Source organism: Centruroides sculpturatus, unplaced genomic scaffold (genome assembly GCF_000671375.1).
Source record: "Centruroides sculpturatus isolate CEXI.00-Female unplaced genomic scaffold, Cexi_2.0 scaffold417, whole genome shotgun sequence".
Lineage (NCBI taxonomy): Eukaryota > Metazoa > Arthropoda > Arachnida > Scorpiones > Buthidae > Centruroides > Centruroides sculpturatus.
Window position 1 is genome coordinate 394489 of NW_019384686.1, and position 13332 is coordinate 407820.

Consider the following 13332-nt stretch of genomic DNA (forward strand, 5'->3'; position numbering starts at 1 on the left):
GCAGATGAAGTGCAGAGAAATTGTTGGAATTACACCAATAACATGATTTATCTAAGTCAATATAAGTATTATTTACAATTAAGGAGTATTGATTAAGTCTCAATTAATAATAATAATAATAATAATAAAATAAATAAATGTTATTGTTTAATTTAACTATATTATTAAAGCTCCAAATTAATAATAATTAATTAATGATTTAAAAAAATTAAATAATTCAAAATGACCGAAAAAAACTTCATTTTAAATTTTACATTGCGCGATTATTTAAGTTCAGTTTTCGTAAATGTGATTATTATAATAAAATTTACATAATTTAATTATTTTTAAACGATATTAATAAAGTTAATTTCCTCGTAAGTTTTATAATTTATTGTTTAATAATATAATTACAGTTTGTTAAAAGATAATTAATTATCTTAGGTAAATATAATATCAACTTCATTAATTTTCATAAAAAATGAAAAATTGTTCTATTATGCGTGTTTTTGTACTTTTATCAATGAAAGTTAATGATCGAAAATTATTTTTGTCATAAAACTTACATTGGATTATCAAAAGAATATTTGAATTTTAATCATTTAAAATTACTTGGAAGATTTCCAAAAACTCACTGAAATAAAATTTACATTTTGAAAAAAAAAGCAAATAAGATAATAAAATATTATCTTTTGTTATATGTGATTTTTTTTTCTTTTTATAACTTATCATTTGCAGCTAAAGTATCTTTAATACAGTATATAATACAATCCTACTCAAAATATAAGAGTAGAAGTAGAATCTGAGTAAAATTATTTAAATAAGAAATTTATAGAAATTTTATTTATCCATAATAAACCGAAATTAAAATTTTAAAGTTTATTTTAAAAATTAATTATTTTTAAGACTAGTCTATTCAATGTAAAAATGAGATAAATTTAAAATTAAACTCCTTAAATAAATAAATAATTTCAAGCAACTTTAGAATTTTTTAAACTTTAATTACATTTTTAATCTTATTTTTTAATTAAAATTAACTAGTTCTTACAAAAGAAATGTTTAATAAATGCATATTTTTAATAACAACTTTTTAATATTTTATTTTCAGAAATGTCAAAGATTCAATTCTATTTTTTCAATATAAAAATAATCGGATACATAAACTATTTATTCTATTTTTTAATCAAAAATATATTTTGAATATGAATAAAATTTTATTTTTTATAAAAAATAAAAATTACATATATTGAAATATTATTAGTAATGACATTCTTTTTTATAATTGAATATTTTGAAAACTAATAACTTCATTCAAAAGAAAAACATTTTTAGAAAATGAAAATAAAATATAATAATTAAGAAAAATTTATTGAATAAAATATAATAAAATTTAAGTAATTTTTTTAATTTTAAAGAGCTATTAATATGAAAACTTGATTTATTAATAAACATTGAAATGTATTAACATGCTGTTTATACACCTGGATATTTCTCTCGAGATCATCACATGTTGAAAGCATTACTGTGAATAATAATCTCTCTTCAGATTATATCCTGTTTAATAATTTCACTTTAACTTGTCCAAATTGTGATTTTAATTATAAAATTTCTAACTTTGTTAACATAATTCAAAATTAATGCATACATTTTTTAATCAACGATAACAATTTGCCTACTCGTGTATATATGTATATATTTAATTTATCCAATTTAATCTTGATACTTTAATAAATAAAATTATACGATTTTAATTAGAATACATTTTACATACAGATAAAATGGTTTACGAAAACAAAATAAAAGTTTAATATGAAATAATTAAAAAAACAAATTCATCATTATTATTAGAAAATATTAAAGAAAGTTATTAATTTGCAGTAATTATAATACTTTAAGAACAAACATTAAAAAATATATTAAAAAAATTGAATTTTTAAGTTACTAAAAATGAAATTTGTAATCTCCATTGACTTATTTGTAAGTCATTTAAATTTGGATAAACAGAAGTTATCTTATTTAATTAACAAAAAATGATAAATTTAATTTGAATTAACTATTGTTCTCTCTTTCTCTCTCTGCACTAAAGTTTTTTGAAGACGAAAAATAACAACAATAGTTTACAATCTATATCCGTTTTTATTTTTCAAAGCAATATTATAAGATGTCTTTTACCAATTTCCATTTCTTCAGTTATTATTCCCAATAGACAGATAACGATTTTACCCCAGCGAAGATGTAAAATTTATTATTTATTAGCTTCATTCCATTTAATTATCTCTACCAAAATTTATCAAAAACTTCTGATGTTTATTAATAAGTGAATGGATGAATATATATATTTTCATTTATTTAATACTATCTTTCCATTTTAAGTACTTTTAACTTTTAATTAAATTACTTTTTACTGTAAATTTTTATCTTGTTCAACTAGCAATTTAAAAAATATATACTGATCTTTTTTATTATTTAAACTTTTATTTTATCGCAATTTAAATTTTTATTACATAAAATTCTGAAAAGAAATTTAGTTTATTCGTTTAGATTTTAAAAATAAATTTTATGTAAATATATTAGAATTTTTATTTAACTATATTTTATTATACTTGTTTAGTAATATGAATAATTTATGTATTAGATAATATATACCATGCATATATGTTTCTGTTTGTTATATTCTGATTAAAATGAGTAAAATAATGCAGCAAGCTATATTTCGTAGTTGTCATTTTTATTTTATTTTTATCAATAATGTATGCTTCTCTCTTACTCTGTACTCTGTAGTAGTATTTTTAGAATTATATAGATTAGTGAGTGTTATTCATTCGCTAATTTATTTATAAATATGTTGTTTAACAAATGTAGAATGGTGAAAGTAATCCACTTGTTTTACCAATTCTGCATTTCTCCATTACTGTTTTGCAATTTTACAAATGTTTCGATTGCCGAGAGATTAAGGAATTTGTTCTAACATACACAACTTGTTAACGTAATTGTATTGTAGATAACAGGTTTTCTGTACAAGATAAAATCTGATTCGAACAACTAAATTAAAAATAATTTTACACAAAACTATTATCCTCAATAAATAATGATTACGTGGTATAACATCATCCCCATTTCGAAAATTTAATTTAATTTTCTGTTAATAAAACTTTTAGCGTATAATTTTTTTCTTTACTTTTTTAAATTTATATTTATGGAAAGAAAAAATTCGTAAAGTATAATAAAATTGAAATATACGTTACTTAAATTAAAACTGAATTTTCAACCATAAGGGCCTTTAGGGAAATAACCATCTTGAGTCAGCCCTACAGACATAAAGTACAGTAACGATGACGTATTTACAGACGTGACTGACTCATAAAACTTGATCAACAGAAGCAACCGTGCTCGCAGGAAAGAGTACAAAGCATTATGATTCGCTTGTACGGTTTGACTCATTATATTTAAAATGATTTAATTATAAAGAAAATAATTACTTTAAAATGATTAAATCAATAATGACATTATTTTGGAAAACCTCCGCGTAGCACAGGAAATTGCAGGAAAGTGTGATGTACAGGCGTCATCTATTCTGACTTATATTAAAAGCTATTTATAAAGTTTGTCTAAGTTAATTTAAATTTAAAATTATTTTAACCGAATCAGCTAACTCGACAATAATTGTTTTAAATTTTCTTATTTTTTTTCGTATGCGTGAAAGCAAAGTTAAAACAAAAAGTTTACTTGTTGTGAATTACGTCTACATGAATTTAATTTTCTTTTATTCATTGGTCTGAATATATAAATATAACTTCGGTAATAATACTAATATATAATATATATACATAATAGAATATATAAATATCACATTTCAATATGTACAGTACATTCCTTTATATATATTTTTTATTATTATTATTAAATTAATTAAAAGTTGAACTAAATTCTTAACTTCTGCATAGTAAATTCTTTAGATAAATTACGTAATTAATAATATAAGAGGTCGAATATTTGATAAAAATTGATATTAAACGAAATAAATGTAAAGTATTTACATAACACTGTTGATTATTCCGTTTTATATGAATTCCATGTTGTACGAGTCACTTTGATTTTACAAATACGTGAACCGTTCACAGCCCGGCATACGTATTTGTAAAATCTAGGTGACTCGTACAACATGGAATTCATATAAAACGGAAAAACCAACAGTGTTATAGGGGGATCGACTGTTATACATTTTAATAATAAAGACAATGGATAAGTGTAACTTAAATATTAATTATTTATTATATTTAATGTTAAATACACAACTATTTCTTCGTTAATTCTCTTCGCTCAATCTCCTATTTTTATTATTTTTTTCCATTTTAAAGTACAATCGAAATCTCCAAACAAAGGCCAAATTTTTATATTTTCGGTGGTCGTTATTCACAGGTTTGGCTATATTTTATGCTCTTACTTTGGTATTATTATTTTTTTGCATTATTTCAGATCCCTTTTAAACTGAGTTAAAATTTCAAGAATAGAATTTTTCGTATTTTGATATTCCAAGCACGAAATGGTGGAAACAGAGATCGCATTAATGTTACGCTAGTTATCCGGAAAAGAAATAACCTTTTAAAGGGGGGAAATGGGGGGAAAAGAAATTCTTGCTGAGAAATGTTTACAAGAATTACTTACTTTTCATTTTATTCATTACACGATTTACTTTTCTTATATAATAAGTTTTTAAATAAATAGAAATTTAATGTGTGATTTTTCACGCTAATTTACGAATTATTTCAGTATTTAAATACATAAATTATAAGAAGAAAAAAAAAATTAATAATACTCGTATTTATTTATTTTTAATCTTAAATTTTATATTTTGAAAAATGTATGGGTTAACTTTGTTCAGCTGTAGATTTGTTTATAAAGGGTTGAGTAAAGTTCTAATTGTTTATAATTATTTTAAATTAGTAGCTTAACCTCACTTACGTGTAACATGGAGCATAATATAAACGTATTATAAATTATCTTTTGCTTATTTTTAGTACATTACAAAGGATTTTTTTGTCTACTTTCAAAGTACTACAACTTGTCCAAGTCATTTGGTTCCAAGTTTTCGCTTCTCGACTATTCTTGGATAATCGAAAAAAAAACAAAGAAAAATAAGAAAAAAACTTATCTTTGGTACTATTATAAAACTGTGCCAAGTACTTTATTTATATGGATTAATCTATTTAATTTATATTTCATTAAATACTTTAGATAATTGGCCTTAAAAAAATAGATTTTTGAACTGTTTTTTTGGAAGAATNTACAACAAAATAACGTCTTTGAGATTTGGCTACATAATGTAACCTCTTTATAACGTATTTCTATGCTAAAAGAACGTTAAATAAGGGAATATTTAGAGAAATTTATGTAAATTAATCATGAAATTATAATTATTCTAAACTATAATGTGCGTTATATTGAGATTTATCGCTATAAATGAAAATTTTTGATAGAACCGTTAAAGAATGCCAAAATGTTTGTGGAAATTACATTAAATTTCATATTTAAATAGTAATTTTTAATTCTATATTTTATATATAAATTATTCATGTATATTAATATTGACAGCTAATAAATTAATATAAATTTTTAATTCGTTTAACAAGTAAAGAAGTAATTTTAAAGTTATTAGAGAACTGCGTTTTGGGATTTTCAGGACAATACAAAATTGACTTCAATAAATTTTAAAATATATTCAATCTTTTCTTAGTGAAAATAAAAACTAAAAATTATATTTACCAAAGCATTTTATTTTAACTTTTATTCGTCTATTACTTTAGATTTTTCCAATATTCACAAACCAACGTGAATGAATTCACGCCATTTGAATGTTAAAATAGGAATTTGATTAGGAAAAAAATCAAAGGAAAGTAATAGAAACAAGGCAGTAATTATTAGCAAATAACATTCACATGCAAATTCTTTTTATTTATTCTTGAGAAATTTAAATAAAATCGTACGTGGCTCTAGATGAAAGTGAATCCATGGTCTTTAGCGACATGCCAAATGTTCTAAACATCAGTGGAAATTAGGATGGGAATTACAGTGACAACTATAATGGGAATTAAGATAGGAATAGAACTAATGATCCTACAACTTTCAAATGAATATTTTCTTTTTTTAACGTTGTTCTTGATTCTTTTATACGTTACATTCAGCTTATATTACAATTTATATGTAACTATGTATGGCATGGAATGTGTACAATATTACGTATGTGTATACTTATAGACTACGTGCAAACATTATATATATGCCATTGTTTTTGAATATATATATATATATATATATAGGGGGCCGCACTATTATCGATAGTCCTGCATATATATATATATTAGGTTATATATAACTTACAGGATTGTCGATATTTTGATTGGCCGAAAGTAGTGCGGACCCCTTTTGCACCTCGGAGGGCCCTTTTATCTTAGTTTGCATGTACTATGTAAGTTTATATGTAATGAGAGCTCCTTTTGCGAACTTTTTGAACAAATGAAATACACGGAATGTTTCTTTATTAATTAATAAAGGTCAGTCTCGAAGATTATATTGTCAATTAGTAAGAAGTAATATTAATTTAAAGGAACCGCTTCGGGCCCCTAAATTACCTCTGGGTTCGAGGAAAAAAATCACCTGCTTTCCCTCTCGACGGCCTTATATATTGTGTATTCTGAATTATACATGTACTGTACAATAATACTAAAATGTGGGACTATTAGTAATATATTGTGAATTTATAGTATAAATCCACATCTATTTAAATCACTATTTGTTATAATTTTTTTTTAAATTAATCTACCTATTCGTTGTGTGTTAATATACAAATAANATAAATCCACATCTATTTAAATCAGTTGCTTCAAGATCATCCTCAAGTTAAATATATATATATATATATTATATTCTAGCTAATTTTTAAGTGGAGATAACTGGGAAAAAACGTTACAATTTTTAATCTCATGGTCTTAAAAAAGTTTTCTGATAATGTGATACCATTTAAATGTTTATATTATTAGATATTCAGCAGAAAAATTCAACAGGAGTGTTTTTAAAAGTTGTTAAGATAAATATATTTTGTTGCATCTGCTAAAATTAGATATTTCAAGAATCATAACATAGATAATATCTTTACATTCCACTTTATTTTATGAATTTTCTATTAAAGGACTGTCAAAATTCTTCTTATATTATTCATGTAATGAATTTTTAGGCCTTATAATAAAGCATTTATTAATCTGTGGAATAAGATGACGAATATGTAATTGAAAATCGGATCGTGCTTTAAAAAAAAATATTCGATTATTTCCTTTCGTATTTATTTATATAAATAAATATGAATTAAAAATATAAATTTTAATTTTAATCACTGTAATATAAACCTAGTGAATCTCATATATAAACTTATATATAATTGGTTTGTAAGTTAATACACTGAATAATTTGTGTATAATCGTGGAAAGCGAAATATACTCAAATTACTAGACTGTCGTCAACAAAATATTCTAAGAGAAGATATTCGTCATCTTACCCCGCGATTAGTTTAATTTAAAATTTTATGCTACATCATTTATATTTTTTGTAATTTTTTTTTCCTCCGTGATAAAATATATTAGATTTTTATTACCTTGTTCAGGATATAAATTAGTTATTTTTGTAAAACTGCAATAATATTCTTACGTAATTTAAGGACAAACTTCAACACCAAAAGGTTCTACCTCAACTTGCCCCACTTGTGTCATTAACTATTTCACCAGGCTCAAATTTATGTATTATATTTTTTTAGGGCCCTCACTAAATGTTTGGGGCATCCGTTAGTGAGGGCCTTAAGCAATTACCCTCTTTACCCATAGGATAACGTGCCGCTGCATGGACTCCAAACCAATCTTTTATAGTCGACCCCCCTATAACACTGTTGATAATTCCATGTTATATGAATTCCATGTTGTACGAGTCACTTAGATTTTACAAATATGTGTGCCGGGTTGTGAACGGCTTACGTATTTGTAAAATCTAAGTGACTCGTACAACATGGAATTCATATAAAACGGAATTATTAACAGTGTTATAGGGGGGTCTACTTGTATATGAAAATATTTCCCCAAAACATTCTCCAGAAGAAAACTGTCCAAGTTAACATATACACGGAGCCCCCTAATTTAAATTTTTCCGAACCCCATGAGATTATAATGCGCTCCTGTTAACGAAGGCTCCCCCAGGCAATTGTCATTTTTACCCATAGGATACATGCCACTGGTTTATGGTCTATAGTTATTTATAATGATATATTAAAATAAAAATACATATTTAATAATAATAATAACAAGAAAAAATATTTGATATGTTAGGAATTGAGGAATTTAATAAAGAAAAATAATAATTTTAGTAAGAGTAAAGAAAGGAAAATCCAATTTTTATACAATAAAATGTATAAGGAAAATCGTTGATAAGACCATATAAGTAAGTTGTTGTTATGAAATAATTTAGTAGCTGATCCTATAAATGTTTATAAGGATGTAGTACTCGACCTTCCTTTCACCATTATTACGTGTCTTAAAAAAAATAAATGGTGCGATTAGTATTTTAAATGTTAAGCAACTATTAACTCAATCAGCAGCTACGTCCTTCCTCCTAACCGGATGATAAACAATTAACGGTGTTAACGTATTAATCACCTGCTAATCAATTGATTCGGGAGTAAATTAATTAATTTTATAGAGTAATTGTTTCTTGAAGAATTTACAAATATATATATATATTATATATTTTTTAAACTTAACCATATGCNTTTTTTTAAATTAATCTACCTATTCGTTGTGTGTTAATATACAAATAATAGAGAAAATATAAACCAAATACAGGCATTGTTTATATATTAAGATTTATCATTCGGGTAATTGTTTGTTTATTAATAGATAAATTATTACGTGTAAGGCGGAAAAAAAATTCCCAATTAACCTAATTAATCATAACAAAATGAGAAATTCGTCGAACTTGTTAACGGTGGCAAATATTTGATTTGTATTCAAAGAGAAATTCCACAGCTAATCATAACAAATTCCGACAGTTTTGATTAATTTCACTCTCGATCCATTTAAATAAATTACAATTTAAAACAGATTCTTTAATTATCTCGAAAACAAACCATTAAATCAATAAAACGATTTCCGAGTTACCTAAATCGATATTTAACTTTTTTCTTCACAGATGGAGACACTCACAATAAAACAACCCCCAAAAAAATTTATTAAAATAATTATTCGTGTAGTGGCATATAAACACGCCCAATGATAATTATAATTAACCTGTTTTAAATAGTACCAAAATACAAAAAATAATAATAATAATAATTAACCGTAGGAAACGTCATTGATGATGATTCCTTGGTAGGATGTAAAAATATCCTAAGCGTAGTTAGTTTTTATCGAGTTATTCTAATGTCAATTGTAAATATAAACTTTTTAGAGGTTGACTTTTTAAAGCTACTAGAACTGTGACGTCATCCACGGGAGGGCGACAGCGTCATACTATCACGTGCGACACAGGGCGAGGCTTCAGTCAGTAGCTTAAGTAGTGCGAAACGGATCACTTATCTCGTCAGTTAGTGTTTATGAATGGATGAAACGGTCGATTATCTCGAGATTTGTAATAGGTAATCAAATATGGAAGATAACCAAGCGATAATAATACGTCGGAATTTATCCGTTGAAGATTTCCTTATAGAAACTCTTGGTGAAAAACAAGTACCATTAATTACTGCAATATCAATGACTATGGTGTATTCGATTCTACTAGTAACTGGCGTTGTGGGTAACATCTGCACGTGTGTAGTGATAACACGCAACAAGTACATGCACACAGCTACTAACTATTATTTATTCAGTTTAGCCGTTTCTGATCTTCTCCTACTCATATTGGGCATACCACAGGAGATACATCAATTGTGGCAAAGATATCCTTACGTTTTAGGTGAGGTGTTTTGCATATTTCGTGGCATGACTTCGGAAACGTCCACTAATGCTTCTATTCTAACTATCACTGCATTCACTGTAGAGAGGTACATGGCTATATGTCATCCTCTAAAAGCGCATACCATGTCCAAATTGACTAGAGCCATTAAACTGATAGTGGCCATTTGGTGTTTGGGTGCTATTTTTGCCATTCCAGTAATTGTACAGCTTGGCATTGTCGTTCAGGTGGACGATGGTGTAGCATTGGAAGAATCTGCAACCTGTTCTCTAAAGAATCCTTTTGATCAAGCTTTCGTGTTTTCTACGGTGTTCTTCTTTATGTTGCCAATGACCGTAATTACTGTTTTATATATATTAATTGCCATACAATTAAGACGTTCTTCGATTAGCAAAAGGAACAATTGTATCATTAATGGTAAAGTTCAGCAGAAAGGACTCTGTATTAAAATCACCAGGCCAGATAAATCTCTAGGTAAAAAACTTCAAAGTTCTAGAAGGGCCGTTGTCAAAATGTTAGGTGAGTTATTTATTTTATTTCAGTTATATACATGTATTATATGTATTATGCACGTCAATAGTTATAAAATTACTTCAGTATACTTTTACAACCTGTAAATTTGTATTTTAAAAGTTAAAAATTACGTATAAAACATTTAATTATTACGTGTAATATATTAAAACATTAAACTTTATCTAACCCAATTTAATAATTAGGTTAGATAAGTTCGTATTCAGTCGTAAATTATACAGATTTTCCTGTAAAAAACGGTTATAATTTATAAGCAATATATTTAATTATTTATTTTTTTTAAAATTATAACACTCTTATCGCATTTTACAGCATTTCAATTTAATATTAAGCGTATAATTTGCTTTTTTTAAGCTGTAAATTTAAATTTTAAATATAATAAATTAATTTTTAAAAATTAATTTATTATATTTAAAATTTAAATTTACAGCTTAAAAAAAGCAAATTATACGCTTAATATTAAATTGAAATGCTGTAAAATGCGATAAGAGTGTTATAATTTAAAAAAAAATAAATAATTAAATATATTGCTTATAAATTATAACCGTTTTTTACAGGAAAATCTGTATAATTTACGACTGAATACGAACTTATCTAACCTAATTATTAAATTGGGTTAGATAAAGTTTAATGTTTTAATATATTACACGTAATAATTAAATGTTTTATACGTAATTTTTAACTTTTAAAATACAAATTTACAGGTTGTAAAAGTATACTGAAGTAATTTCATAACTATTGACGTGCATAATACATATAATACATGTATATAACTGAAATAAAATAAATAACTCACCTAACATTTTGACAACAGCCCTTCTAGAACTTTGAAGTTTTTTACCTAGAGATTTATCTGGCCTGGTGATTTTAATACAGAGTCCTTTCTGCTGAACTTTACCATTAATGATACAATTGTTCCTTTTGCTAATCGAAGAACGTCTTAATTGTATGGCAATTAATATATATAAAACAGTAATTACGGTCATTGGCAACATAAAGAAGAACACCGTAGAAAACACGAAAGCTTGATCAAAAGGATTCTTTAGAGAACAGGTTGCAGATTCTTCCAATGCTACACCATCGTCCACCTGAACGACAATGCCAAGCTGTACAATTACTGGAATGGCAAAAATAGCACCCAAACACCAAATGGCCACTATCAGTTTAATGGCTCTAGTCAATTTGGACATGGTATGCGCTTTTAGAGGATGACATATAGCCATGTACCTCTCTACAGTGAATGCAGTGATAGTTAGAATAGAAGCATTAGTGGACGTTTCCGAAGTCATGCCACGAAATATGCAAAACACCTCACCTAAAACGTAAGGATATCTTTGCCACAATTGATGTATCTCCTGTGGTATGCCCAATATGAGTAGGAGAAGATCAGAAACGGCTAAACTGAATAAATAATAGTTAGTAGCTGTGTGCATGTACTTGTTGCGTGTTATCACTACACACGTGCAGATGTTACCCACAACGCCAGTTACTAGTAGAATCGAATACACCATAGTCATTGATATTGCAGTAATTAATGGTACTTGTTTTTCACCAAGAGTTTCTATAAGGAAATCTTCAACGGATAAATTCCGACGTATTATTATCGCTTGGTTATCTTCCATATTTGATTACCTATTACAAATCTCGAGATAATCGACCGTTTCATCCATTCATAAACACTAACTGACGAGATAAGTGATCCGTTTCGCACTACTTAAGCTACTGACTGAAGCCTCGCCCTGTGTCGCACGTGATAGTATGACGCTGTCGCCCTCCCGTGGATGACGTCACAGTTCTAGTAGCTTTAAAAAGTCAACCTCTAAAAAGTTTATATTTACAATTGACATTAGAATAACTCGATAAAAACTAACTACGCTTAGGATATTTTTACATCCTACCAAGGAATCATCATCAATGACGTTTCCTACGGTTAATTATTATTATTATTATTTTTTGTATTTTGGTACTATTTAAAACAGGTTAATTATAATTATCATTGGGCGTGTTTATATGCCACTACACGAATAATTATTTTAATAAATTTTTTTGGGGGTTGTTTTATTGTGAGTGTCTCCATCTGTGAAGAAAAAAGTTAAATATCGATTTAGGTAACTCGGAAATCGTTTTATTGATTTAATGGTTTGTTTTCGAGATAATTAAAGAATCTGTTTTAAATTGTAATTTATTTAAATGGATCGAGAGTGAAATTAATCAAAACTGTCGGAATTTGTTATGATTAGCTGTGGAATTTCTCTTTGAATACAAATCAAATATTTGCCACCGTTAACAAGTTCGACGAATTTCTCATTTTGTTATGATTAATTAGGTTAATTGGGAATTTTTTTTCCGCCTTACACGTAATAATTTATCTATTAATAAACAAACAATTACCCGAATGATAAATCTTAATATATAAACAATGCCTGTATTTGGTTTATATTTTCTCTATTATTTGTATATTAACACACAACGAATAGGTAGATTAATTTAAAAAAAAATTATAACAAATAGTGATTTAAATAGATGTGGATTTATACTATAAATTCACAATATATTACTAATAGTCCCACATTTTAGTATTATTGTACAGTACATGTATAATTCAGAATACACAATATATAAGGCCGTCGAGAGGGAAATCAGGTAATTTTTTTCCTCGAACCCAGAGGTAATTTAGGGGCCCGAAGCGGTTCCTTTAAATTAATATTACTTCTTACTAATTGACAATATAATCTTCGAGACTGACCTTTATTAATTAATAAAGAAACATTCCGTGTATTTCATTTGTTCAAAAAGTTCGCAAAAGGAGCTCTCATTACATATAAACTTACATAG

At 26.2% G+C, this 13332-nt stretch overlaps 2 protein-coding genes across 4 annotated transcripts in view; one reads left to right on the plus strand and one right to left on the minus strand.

The window, feature by feature from the left end:
- The window catches only part of LOC111627062 (pyrokinin-1 receptor-like), a 105670-nt gene that overhangs the window by 68064 nt on the left and 24274 nt on the right, over positions 1 to 13332 (plus strand). Inside the window, exon 1 of one of the 3 annotated variants that reach the window (XM_023370611.1) lies at positions 9552 to 10485. The exons of the other annotated variants lie outside the window; for them this stretch is intronic. Within the exon in view, the coding sequence (XP_023226379.1) occupies positions 9660 to 10485 (826 nt within the window). The 5' untranslated portion in view covers positions 9552 to 9659. Of the gene's footprint in view, positions 1 to 9551; positions 10486 to 13332 lie in introns of those variants that run through there. 3 annotated transcript variants of the gene reach the window in all.
- On the minus strand, positions 11103 to 12238 carry LOC111627063 (pyrokinin-1 receptor-like). Its single transcript, XM_023370613.1, has one exon. The coding sequence runs from the start codon at positions 12117 to 12119 to the stop codon at positions 11196 to 11198; it is 924 nt and encodes a 307-aa protein (XP_023226381.1). The 5' UTR covers positions 12120 to 12238; the 3' UTR covers positions 11103 to 11195.

What these genes read in the sequence shown, in the direction of transcription:
- LOC111627063 (XM_023370613.1), bottom strand. Translation starts at nt 12,119, where the DNA reads ATGGAAGATAACCAAGCGATAATAATACGTCGGAATTTATCCGTTGAA.